Below are 12,310 nucleotides of genomic sequence, written 5' to 3'. Positions count from 1 at the left end.
TGCTCCCGGCTTGCTCTAATCTGCTCTACCAAATGAGCTGCAGCCCTTGGCCTAAAGATAAGGTTCTATTCCTCATGGTTCTAGAGATAGAGAGAGGCGGTTTAAACAGGGGGAAAGGAAGGGGCCTGCCACTGCGTCAGACCACGGGTCCATCTGCCTCAGTAACGCCTGCACAGGCTGGCAGCTGCTCTCCATGGTTTCAGGCAAGGGAGATGTCGGCACGCCTTCTCAAGCAGAATTGAATCAATGATCCCAAGCGCAAAGGACAGGATGCTGGAGTGTAAGGGACTGTGGGATGCGCTCTTCTGATGCCCTCGTAGTCTTAGGGGATCTTGCATCCACCAAGACCCTATGGCACACACATTAAAGTGTGCTTTTCTTTAAAATGCATCATTTCCTTTTATCGGGTGCTGAAAATAAAGCTTTCGGGAAGCTGCTGGAAGTTTCCAATGTTTGTTCTTCTCCTCAGTCTCATGGGGAAGTTCCCCCCCTTCCTCTTTTTGAGACTTGTTTCCCTTCTCCTCTCTGCCCCCCTTGAGAAAGCGTTACATAACAAAGCATTCTGCATTCTCCAGGGGTGAGTCACACACACAGATACTTCCTATTCTCCTTTAAGATCTCTCTTCTCTTTTCCATTGATGGGAGAGGGGAAAACCCAAATCCTTCACCCATTGAGCTTTTACCCCCCAAACAGATACTCCTCCCTTTCCAGCTTGGCTCCGCCTTCCTCCATTAAGTTCCATGGAGCTGTCGATCCTTCCCACCTCTCCTGTAGCATCGCTGCTTCAGTGTTCAACACAGATATGACAAAAAAATTTTTTTCTTCCAGTAGCACCTTAAAGACCAACTAAGTTAGTTCTTGGTATGAGCTTTCGTGTGCATGCACTCTTCTTCAGATACACACCAAGAACTAACTTAGTTGGTCTTTAAGGTGCTACTGGAAGAAAAAAAAGTTTTGTTTTGACTATGGCAGACCAACACGGCTACCTATCTGCAACACAGATATGTTAAATTGTAGACTGAACCATTTCTTTCTTTCTGGGGGGGGCGGGCGGAGGGAGAAGTGAGCGCTACCCATGAAACTCAAACGGTGCGGGAGGGACTCCCAACATTTTATTTCGTTTCCTTAATTTTATTTATTGTTACATTTCTAACCTACCTTTCCTCCAAGGAGCCGAAGGTGATGGATATAAGTAAAAAAAACCCTGCTCCTTTTCCCTTATGGAGAGCCCATATAGAGTCCTTTTGTAGGTAGGAGAAAATAACAGAGACCAATCAGAGAATATTGAGAATAGTAAGCCTGATCTTTAATAACTGTTGCAACAGGGTGCTCCCCTCACCCGCAGGAGAAAGAGGAGGACCCAGAACAAAGGTGTGCCTGCCCTTATATAGACATTTTAAATTGCCCGCCCTGGAGTCCAAGACCACCCCAGAAACATCATACCTACATCACAGAAAAGGCGGTCTACAATAGAAATCTGAGTGCGTTGTTTTTACCCTGTCCGCCAGGCCACCTGTTAATGGTCACTTGACTGGATTACCTGTGGAGCCTGGCCATTCTTTTGTAAAAATAATACTTAATTCCTGAGCCAGGTCACAGGCTCACCTTAAATGTGTCCTTAAGGCAGGATTTGTGAGGACAGAGACAATGGGGAAGTTTCTGCGTTTCCTTTGACCTTGCAGAGAAATATTTGAGGTGACTGAAGCAGTCAAAATGGCTTTAGGACTTTTCCTATGGGTTTCAGACATGTGGTTTATATATTTATATGTGTGTTTGCTTGGTACATTTATGAACATTTATTATAGATATATAAGACCTAAAAATTCTTATAACAACGACAGTTCTCCCACTCTCTCCATTTTACCCCAACAACAATCCTGTGGGGTAGGTCAGGTTGAGAGGTGGTGACTGGCCCAAGGTCACCCACAGTGAGCTCCATGGGCAAGTGAGGATTTGAACCCAGGTTTCCCAGGTCCTACTCTGATGCTCTTAACAACTGCACCACACTGGCTAATGGGCTATAATTGCTCTGGTAGGCCAATTTTGCTTAGCGTTGGGAGGACTTTGTTAAAAAGAAGACCCAAGTCCTCCTCAGAGTAAACCCACTGAAATCACTGGTGGCCACGAGTAACTTTTAAGTCCATGGATTTATAGGAGTACTGCGGGACGCCGGTGGCACTGTGGGTTAAACCACAGAGCCTAGGACTTGCCGATCAGAAGGCCGGCGGTTCGAATCCCCGCGACGGGGTGAGCTCTCGTTGCTCGGTCCCTGCTCCTGCCAACCTAGCAGTTCGAAAGCATGTCAAAGTGCAAGTAGATAAATAGGTGGGAAGGTAAACAGTGTTTCCGTGCACTGCTCTGGTTCGCCAGAAGCGGCTTAGTCCTGCTGGCCACATGACCCAGAAGCTGTACGCCGGCTCCCTCGGCCAATAAAGTGAGATGAGCGCCGCGACCCCAGAGTTGGTCACGACTGGACCTTTACATTACCCCATGTTAGAAAGAGCTCTTCCTCTTCCTAACCCAGGTCTTAAGTGTGGCATTTATCGCTCCATCCTATGCCCATCTCCTCAAAATAAACAATTTCTGGACAATGGTGGTTTGATGCAGCAAAAACAACAGGATCTTGTGGAACCTTAAAGGCTGATACATTTTATGACGGCATCAGCTTTCGTGGATTGGAGAGCCCTGCAACAGGATCAGGCAAAAGGGCCTGTCAAGTCTATCATCCTGTCCTCGCAGTGGCCAAATCCCGCAGAGAACCTAGGAATCTAGATAGACTGCCTCTGGACCTGGGGGTTCCATAAGAACGTCAGAAGAGCCTGGTTACTGGATCAGGCCAAAGGGGGCGCATCATAGTCCAGTGTCCTCACAGTGGCCAATCAGATGCCTATTATGCAAAACCCTCAAGCATGACCTGAGCACAACAGCACTTTAAGGAAGGGGGGTCTGGTCCACAGAAGCTGATGCCATAATAAAAATTGGTTAACTCCATTAAGATGCTGTAAGCCTCTTTCCTGTTCTTACTCAGAGGTGAACACTACTCATCTCAATAAAACTCACTCCCACACAAATCTGTATAAGGGTTACAGCCTCAGTGTTGAAAACCTGTTCATATCAGCAGGGCATTGTAACCTGTCAGTTTCAAAGTGAGTCAACTAAAGATGACGTTTCTGCATGAAATCAAGCGCTGGATTTGGCCCAGGGAGGGAGAGACCCCAGGGTAGTTTGAACAGAGAAAGATTTTGCTGCAAGCTGAGGGGGTGCTTTACATGGGTGGTCTTGTCCCATAACTCCATATCCAGTCCCAGATGAGCCTTGCGATTTTTAAGCACTGGACTGGATTGCAGGGCTGTTGTAAACTGATCTCTCTTTCAGTCGCAGCAGCACAGGAAGACCCCAATCTGCAATATGGGAGTCACAGCAATGGACAACATTGCAGGACCGTTGTAAGCTTGTCTCCCTTTCCAAGTTCTTGCAATGCTGGACTACACAGCAGGGGCGTTGTAAGCCCACCTGAAATATATGGGCAATGGGCTGCACATTTAAAAAATGCACATTCCACACAAAATAAGACAGAGGTATTTAAAGGGTAATTGCTTGGCTATTTCCATTTGTTTTTCTCTTTGCTAATGGTTTGTGGGTAGGCTCCCTGGTATCCCAAATCACAGCTGCTCTGAAATCTGGCTTTTTTCTTTCTCGGTGCCCACAGCATGGCTGGGTAGATTTCATGCTTTGGAGATTTGTTTCCACCAGATTCCCAGAATCCAGAAACCGAAGCCAAGTGTTTGCACAGTGGCTGAACAGGTCAGACGCACCCTTGGAATCGAAGGAGGGTAAAGAGTACATATGGGAGAACAAACACGGCTCAGCCCAGGAATCTTGTTTACAGTTCCAGTTTTCAGTTTCAGAACTCAACTTTCAGCCTCAGCTTTTTTTGCTCAGACATCCGCTCCTGGTTTCTGCCCTGCCTGATCTAGAACAGCAATCCGCTAATCTGGAATGGCAAACCGCCAATCTAGAATGGAAAATGCTAATCTAGAACTGCAAGCCCATAAACTAGGGCTACGAAACTCTAATCCAGAATTGCAATGCCCTAATGCAGGATTGCAATACCCTTATCTAAAATGGCAAACCTCTATTATTTGTTGTTGTTGTTTAGTCGTTTAGTTGTGTCCGACTCTTCATGACCCCATGGACCAGAGCACGCCAGGCACCTCTAATACAGAAACACAAAAAAACCCACCTGATCTAGTATGGCAAAACCCTAATCTCGAACTGCAAAATTTTGGCCACGGGTCTCAGATGCACTCCCTGCTCTTAGGGGAACTGTCTACTGTGAGAACAGGATGCTGGACTAGATTGGCAAGGGGACAGAAGAACAAACCATCAGCCGGAAAGGGGCCAGTCTCCTGGGAAACCACCCGGACGCCTACTTTGCCTTTGGTTTGGACTCAGTCTGACCCTTATGTTTCCCTCCCCTTATGCTTTTGATCTATGGGCTACTTTTAAAATGAGGCTGCATTTTAAATTGCAGTTTAACCTGTATTTTAAATTGGGTCCCCCCCTCTTTCCCCCATTATGTTTTGTACTGTGATTTTATTGGTGTTAGCTGCCCTGAGCCCGGCTCTGGCCGGGGAATAAATAAAATTATTATTATTTATTATTATTATCATCACTACTACTACGGGCTACTTTTAAAATGAGGCTGCATTTTAAATTGCAGTTTAACCTGTATTTTAAATTGGGTTTTTTCCCTCTATTATGTTTTTACTGTAATTTTACTGGTGTTAGCCGCCCTGAGCATAAATAAAATTTATTACTATTAATTATTATTTATTATTATTATTATTACTGCTACTGCTAACCGACTCCGACCTGCCCGCCCCTGAACAATGGAGCAACCAAGAAGCGCCCTATACAAAAGCGGGCTTCTTCTTCTACCCTTTAAACTTCTATGGTGGCCTGTTTTAGCCACGCCCCCTCCCCTCCCCTCCGCGTCACTGCCTCAAGCCCACGTCGTATGCCACGTCCCTTCTGACGCCAGCGCGTCAGAGCCTTTATAAGACCCTCCCCGCCGCCGCCGCTCCCCTCTCACAGCTCTGCGCGACGAGCTTCGGAGTTCGCGGAAAGCTGCGAGGAGGCCGCCATGTTTAACAAGAAGTCGGTGGTGTTGTATTGTGGGGGCGCACCGAGCATGGCGCCCGCCACGCCGGTCTCCCCGGGGGCCGGCGGAGGCGGCAGCAGTAGCAGCGGAGCCCCAGCCGCCGCGGCCGTCTTCACCGCCAACGGCCGCTCTGAGGGCGCCGGCCCGTTCTCGCCTCGGATTGGGCGCGGCTGGGGGGCCAGCGTCTTCCCTGAGGGGCCCTTGGCGCGGATTGGCTCAGGGGCGCCCCTGGCGGGGCCCCTGGCGCGGATTGGGCCCTTCGAAGTAGCGCCCCGCGCGCTGATTGGCTCCCCCGCCGCGGCGGCCGTTGGCGGCGCCGCGCGGCCGTTGGCGCTGCCGCTCCCTGAGGGAGAGCTGGACGGCTGCGACGACGAGGCCGAGGCCGCCGCGGAGGCCGGAGACCTGCCTTCGCCCACCCCTTCGCTGGAGTCCATCCCGTCCGCGCAGGGCGACGACGACGACGCGGCGGTGGCTGCGGCGCCCGCCCCGGACGACCTGCGCAAAGTGACGCTGGAGTTGGTGAGCCGGTACCTGCGCGAGGCCGCCTCGGGCGACGGCGACGCCAAAGGGCCGTCGGGAGGCGGCGGGAAGAAGATGCTGAAGGGCCTCCTGGGCCGCTTGGCGACCACGGAGGAGGAGGAGGCCGTCGCCTCGCCGGGCGCCGCGCAGGCGCTGGAGACCCTCCGGCGGGTCGGGGACAACATCCTCGACAAGCACCAGCTGGCTTTCCAAGGTGGGTGATGGGAGCGGAGGGGGAAGGGGAACCCCGAGGTCATCTAGCCCAACCCCTGGAAACGCAGTTGGACCAAGGTGGGAGGAGGAAGCGGGGCAAGAGGGTTGCGGGGAGAAAGCGTCTCGCCCTTTAATCCTTGTGTCGAGGTTATTGCAAGCCGCCCCGAAAAGGGGCCAGGGCGGCTTACAAGAGCCGTAGGAGGTGGGCGTGGTGCCAGTTCTTAAGGCTACGCGTTGCCCTCGACGGGACCAGGTTGGCACCCTTTTTTGCGGGGGGGGGGAGAGTAAATGGAAGGGGTGCCTGAAAGATGGCTGGGGAAGAAATGATGAATCATTTCTTATTCTAGACAGCCATAATAATAATGAATAGTGGGGGAGGAGTCTGTTCTGGGGCCACGCCCCCTCTTGATCCCAGATTGGCACCCTTCATTGGGGATGGAAAAAGGTCAAGGGAAGAAGAAAGCCAGAGGCGATCTACAAATAAGGGCTGGGGGAGATTATAACTTGCCCCCAAAGCAGCCCAAGCTAGCTTCTGTCCATAATGATGATGATGTAGGGTGGGGGGATTGCTTTTTCTTGAGATCACACCCCCTTTTCCTAGGCTCTGACTTTTGCATGTTTAAGTGTTCTTCGCCTGGCTGGAATGTGTCCTTGAGCTATGATGATGCCTCATTAAATAAATGAAACAGAAGCTGTTTTCAATGAAGATGATAAACATATACAAAAAAAAAACAGGAAGTACATTCAAGAAAGGACCATAGGCCTAACAAACTGGTAAAGACTCATTTATCCTGTGAGGAAAGCCTGAAGCAGAAGGCCATGGGCCACATTTGGGCAGCCTTTTTGTGGGAACTATTTACAGATACAAAATACCAGAGACATATGCAACAACATTTATGGAAGAGATAAAAAATACAGAATAGCCATAACAATGGCTGCTTCATTTTAAGAAAATAAAAGCCTCTGCAGAGGCCCATTGGCATAAAACAGTTTTTCAAGAGGATGCCTGCCTAATCTTCTGGACGTGTACCCCACTGCCTGGGACCTATGACACCAAGTGCCTGTCTGCTAGTTGAAGCCAGTCAGGCAAGCTGACAGACTGCAACACTCCTCAGCAATATTTCCTGGGTGGCTGAAGAGAAAAGCAACATTTAAAATAAAATTATTCTAATTACATACACTGAAGTTGAGGTGTGGCTTTCTTAGAATGAGAATTAGAAGGAAATGGGGGCGTTTGCTTGCTTGGGAGGAAACAGGAGTAATAACTGATGGGGGGCTTAAGTCATGGGGTGTGGAAACTGTATCAGCATCTCACATTTACTGACATTTTAGTATCTTGCCTTTCTCTTAAAGCAGCCAAGGTGGTTCGCAAAAACTAATACAAGATTTATTGTTATAAAAAAAGCAAAAACAAATCCTTAGCAGCACTAGCAGGAAGTGCAGCAGGGTACTGAAGTGGAAAGGGACTGTGGGGAACGAGGAGGACGGGAAGCACTCACTAAGGTGTGTTTAGGGAAGTGCATGAAAGGAGCTTGTGTGGGGCAAAGAAAAGTTGGGGGTGTCAGCTGTAAGGGGTGAATGGAAGTGGAGGTGAGCACCTGTAGGGCTGGTGAAGTGCTAGAGTAGGGGTTGGGAGAGGGGAGGGAGGAAAGCAGGTTGCCTGAGGGGGGGGGGAGTGAAGGTGAGGAGCTAAACATAGTGGATCAGGGCGTCCTTGGGATGGGAATGTAGCAAAGTTGGGGGGGCAGTGAGGAAATTGATGGGTGGAAGGGGAAATGTGTTGGAGGGTCAAGTAAAGGGGAGAAATGGTGGGGCTCTTATGAAAAAGAATTGGAAGAGTGTCCAGAGTTTAAAAAGAGTAAATAGGGATGTTGAAGGGAAAGCTCCTGATGTGTTCATGGCCTGAAAGGTTGCACATTTGAGTCTGGTTGGTTGACTTCAGTTCTGTGCAGTTTGGGCCAGATTCCTGATCTTCAGTAGAGTTCAGGCTTCTTGAGAGGCCACCCTGGCAGCCAGAAGTTTGTGGGTGGCCCAGCCTGCCTTCCCACCCTGTTTTTCTGCAAGGAGTCATTGTGAAAGCACCAAGCCCAGCAGAAACGAAACTGAATTTAGTTCACCTGACTGTGGGGTGGGGAGAAACTCTTGCAGGCAGAAGAAGATAATCTGGGTACAGATTAGCTCTTGCTGACATCCTGCTCCTGCCTAGCAAGTGAAATATAATTCATTGTAAACATGATGATAAACGATTAGCTGGCTCCTGCTGTGAACAACTAACTTCCTTCGGAGTTGCTTTGGAGCAGGTTTGCTATTTACCAGCACTTTGCCATTCTCATTTGACTTTATTTTAGTATATTACATTAGCTAGGGCACTGACGATGTAGAGTTGGGAAGTAGCCTTAAAATAACCTCCAGTAATTTGAACACTCCTAGAGAGCCTCTATGGTTTGCCACCTCTAAGTCAGTGTCCTCCAGTTGTCTATCCCCTCCCAGCTACCCTTGTGGCTGAGCTGCTCAGGTTTTTGTAATGTGGATGGGCAAGAAAAACTTTTGACAGTAGCTATTTGTGAGATGTCCTGTAGAACATTCCTTACATCCTGCTTATACAGAAGTCACAATGGCACAGACTTCCCACAGAGGTATTGTTTGTTTTCTGGGTTAGGACTTGGCTCACTCATCTAGTGTATAAGAACAAATTTCATTAGACTTATGTTTAATGGTTTGCTTTAAGCCTTCTGAATCATTGCCTCTCCACAGTACAATAAAGACTCTGCTTTGGGGCAACTCCTAAATGCGGATGCAAGCATCCCTGTTCCTGAATCATGAAAATGAACTAGCTGTAGTCACTTCCTTGTTGACTTCGGGATTTCAGCTTCCTCAAGTTTCTTTTAAGTATCAGTGGCTAATAGTTGAAGGCTGCTTAACCCTTAAGGACAGAATTGTACTGCCAGGATTCAAGTCTTGAACCACAAGCTCAAAGCATGACTACTGTTGGATACATTGTTTTGTATTAAAAAATACTTAGACGCTAGAGCTGGGCTTTGGTCTAGAGCTGCGGATATCAGTGGCTGTAAGTAGGAGTTGTGTTAAATTTGTCTGAGTATTGGACTCTGAAACAGGCAGCTGCTGATCTGCAAGTCTAAAGCAGCTCTAGAACATTTTAATGTTCTTCTCAGGAAGTGCTAGAACTTATTATTTTTATTCAGACAATCACTTTATATTCAAATGAATTCATAAAGTGAAAGTCAAAATAAAAAAACAGTAGAACATCAAAATGGGAAGTGAAAACCATTTAAACGAATCTCAAAGCAATGTACAACATGGGAAGCAAATACAATGCAACAGAATTTTAAAACAGCACAAAATAGAAATCAAATGCAATACAGTATATTAATAATCAAATAAAAGCCTACAGTTACAAAATCCCAACCAATCACTTTGTACAACAAAGACAGCTGACCAGATAAAAACTCATATAGCCCCAGAATTAAAGTAAGTAATAACTGCCTCCCACCTAGGACAGCACATTCACTCCCTGTCTCATTGGGGAGGGGGAAGCTCTTGCCAATAAGACTTCTGAGCAAGCTTATCCCATCAACATTCCATCTGTTCAGGCTCTGACCCCGAGTTTTAAACATCAGTGCCCACCCACCATCCATTGCTCATTCAACCAAGTACTGCAACCTCCTTCCTTCCAAAAACAAAGATCAAAGAGGGGGGGAGGGGGAGAAAACCAAACTGCTTTGTTAATGATTTTGATGGTTAAAAGTTCTTGCACACTTAAATGTGGAATTTTCAGTATTTTCACCTGTGTTCCTTGCTTATTGCTCACCCCTTCTTCAGGAATGCTTAGGAAGATTGAAATAAAGAAAGAGGATGACCTGAAGACTGTGTCAGAAGTTGCAAAGCACCTTTTCAGTGACGGCATAACAAACTGGGGTCGAATTGTGACTCTCATCTCTTTTGGTGCCTTTGTTGCCAAACATCTGAAGCGCATCAATCAGGAGAGTGCCATCGGTCGTTTGGCAGAGCTCATCACTGAGGTTCTGGTTACAGACAAGCGGGAATGGATCCTCAACAATAATGCCTGGGTAAGTGAGTCATGGTGGGCCTGAATGGTAGATGCTGTTGTGCTGCCCCTTTCCCTTGTAACTCTTCCCAGTCAAAATCCAAACCTGGAGAGCCCAATACCTTCCTGTAGCTGATCTTTCTGGAAGTGAATGCACGCTTCATCAGATTTTAGGGCTGCCTCCCTATGTTAACTCTCCATAAATAGAGTGAATATCTGTCATGAGGTGTTTAAAAGAGCTACGTTAAAATTGGTTTCCCACAAAGGGAACATTGTTTGTGTGTGCGTGGTTGTGGTTGTTGAAAATGGGGAGCGGATTGGACTCAGAATTGCTGGATGTTGGACTTTGCTCAGTACGTGGTTTTACCTTCCATTCTTGCTGCGAATTCTCTTTGAAGCAGTCAGACACACATGGCTGCCAGTGCTTAAAAGCAATTAACAATGCAATTCTTTCTTCTAGGAGGGATTTGTTAATTTCTTCCATGTAGAGGACGTAGAAGGCAGCATCAGAAGCGTTCTGATGGCTTTTGCAGGCGTGGCTGGAATAGGAGCAGGTTTGGCTTACATGATCCGGTGAGTCAAGGAGTGCTCCCAGTGAGGAGCTAGCTTGGACTATCCTGTTCTACTGTGACTAGAAAACTGAGCCGTTCTTTGAAAGTTGACGGGAGAATTAAAACACCTCGAAATCCCATGGAAAGTTTGGTCTGAACCGTCAGTTTTAGAATGTCATCAACAAGGATGTCTTTGCAAATTGGGAGTAGATCCTTCAAGCCAAGGAACACGCACTCCGCTTCCTCCAGTGGTGGAGCTAAGAGGACTGAAGCCCACCTGAGCACAGTCTTGGGCTTGGACTATGAACCCACAGCCACATTGGGCTTATAAGAACTGATGGATGTGCTAGGTAGTGTTCTATTTGCACAGAACTGTGACCATACGCCCAAGCGGGGTATCTAAATTATCACCTTCAGAGAAGAGAGTGGCGTGTTAGGGGTGACGTGCAAGATTGTGCGGTGAGCAAAATGAAGGACCTTCGGGTGAACACTGCAAATGCCTTATCTGTTCGCTGGCACAGGTGTGTGTTGTGTCTGCTGTGGAGAGAGAAAACTCCAAAATCTGAACCCATCTCATTGCATCAAGGGCTGATCCTGTTCTATGTACTCCCTTCAGTTTTTGTTTCCTGTTCTCCTCTGCCCTCCCCTTGGAAGCGTACACTGCCATAGCTCCCAAGTTATCACAAGACATGGAGCGCAATAGTGTAAATATGTATAAACCTTCACGGGGAAGTCAGCAGAATTGTATGTACATTTGTAGCTGAACCTGTACAAAGTGTATACTCTTAAAAGAGATTTATCTTTGGGAAAGGTTGTAAAAGAGTTTTTTTGTAATGTAATTAGATTCAGGTTTTGCAGCTCTTATTCTTTAGCCCTCTAAATGTCACATAATCTGGGCCTACCTTTCTATGTACTTCAATAACAACTTGGTTCTGCCAGGTGACTTTACTGAACAACCATCTAAGTACAGCTGAGCGCCTTTCTTTTTGTTCTTTAAAATGTTTTCTTTCTTCATGATTGCCAGGGGAGGCATTTCCACAAATCTTAAGTTTTTTTTAACCTTCTTTATTTTGATTCTTGCTTTCTTTAAAGCCAATTATTTTAAGCTAAACTTACAAAAGAATGTCATACTTGTCTCTAAGAATAAAATTTCTCAAATGAGTTAGCAGTGTAAGACATTATGGCCTATGCACGGAATAAATCTGAATCTTTAAGGGAGAATATGAGAGGGGCTTGTAGACTTGGAGTTTCTTGAACTCTTTTATTAGGCAGAAGGGTTCAGTATAGGAGCAAGAGGTTAAGTTGTTTTTGCAGTTTGACTAGATTGCGTTTAGTCTTCGCTGTACTGTTAGCTTTGTTTAGACCAGATTGTGGCAGATGTGAAAACCTAAAACAAAGCATAGACTCAACATGGTGCTATGGTCAGACTTTCTTGTTTACATAAACTGTCCAATAAAACAATTCACAGGTGGTTGCCGTGTGTGCCTTCTGTTAAGGCAGAAACATGAAACAATTGAAGCTATATTTGTATGCATCCTGCCTTCTCTGTGGCCAAACTCTACTAGAAGGCCTGGCCATTTGCTGCCTCTCTTCTTTCCTTTTTGTCACTCAATCTTGCAGCTGGCTCTGGAGGGGAGCACCCCTGGCTGGCTTGTGAAAAAGTAGCCAGTTACTGCTAGATCCTGGATTATGCCCCTGGGGTTGCCATGACTGGTATCTCTGTATCAGTGGTGGGTAAGCTTACAACCCTAGGTGCTGGTGAGAGTTGCAGTCAAACAGCATCAGGAGTGCTTCAG

General features: G+C 47.1%; 1 protein-coding gene across 1 annotated transcript; it reads left to right on the top strand.

Annotated features, from left to right (window-relative positions):
• Positions 1-5,063: 5,063 nt before the first annotated feature.
• MCL1 (MCL1 apoptosis regulator, BCL2 family member) lies at positions 5,064-11,985 on the top strand. Its single transcript, XM_053368505.1, has 3 exons — positions 5,064-5,898; positions 9,738-9,985; positions 10,424-11,985. The coding sequence occupies exons 1-3, from the start codon at positions 5,148-5,150 to the stop codon at positions 10,538-10,540; spliced, it is 1,116 nt and encodes a 371-aa protein (XP_053224480.1). The 5' UTR covers positions 5,064-5,147; the 3' UTR covers positions 10,541-11,985.
• The last annotated feature ends 325 nt before the right edge of the window (positions 11,986-12,310 follow it).

Source organism: Podarcis raffonei, chromosome 16 (assembly GCF_027172205.1).
Source record: "Podarcis raffonei isolate rPodRaf1 chromosome 16, rPodRaf1.pri, whole genome shotgun sequence".
Taxonomy (NCBI): domain Eukaryota; kingdom Metazoa; phylum Chordata; class Lepidosauria; order Squamata; family Lacertidae; genus Podarcis; species Podarcis raffonei.
Note: the sequence above shows the minus strand (reverse complement) of the source record. Positions and strands in the feature narration are given on the sequence as shown.

What these genes read in the sequence shown, in the direction of transcription:
- MCL1 (XM_053368505.1), top strand. Translation starts at nt 5,148, where the DNA reads ATGTTTAACAAGAAGTCGGTGGTGTTGTATTGTGGGGGCGCACCGAGC. An exon ending in GCACCAGCTGGCTTTCCAAG is followed by an intron (nt 5,899 to 9,737) that starts GTGGGTGATGGG and finishes CCCCTTCTTCAG; the next exon opens with GAATGCTTAGGAAGATTGAA. An exon ending in TCCTCAACAATAATGCCTGG is followed by an intron (nt 9,986 to 10,423) that starts GTAAGTGAGTCA and finishes TCTTTCTTCTAG; the next exon opens with GAGGGATTTGTTAATTTCTT.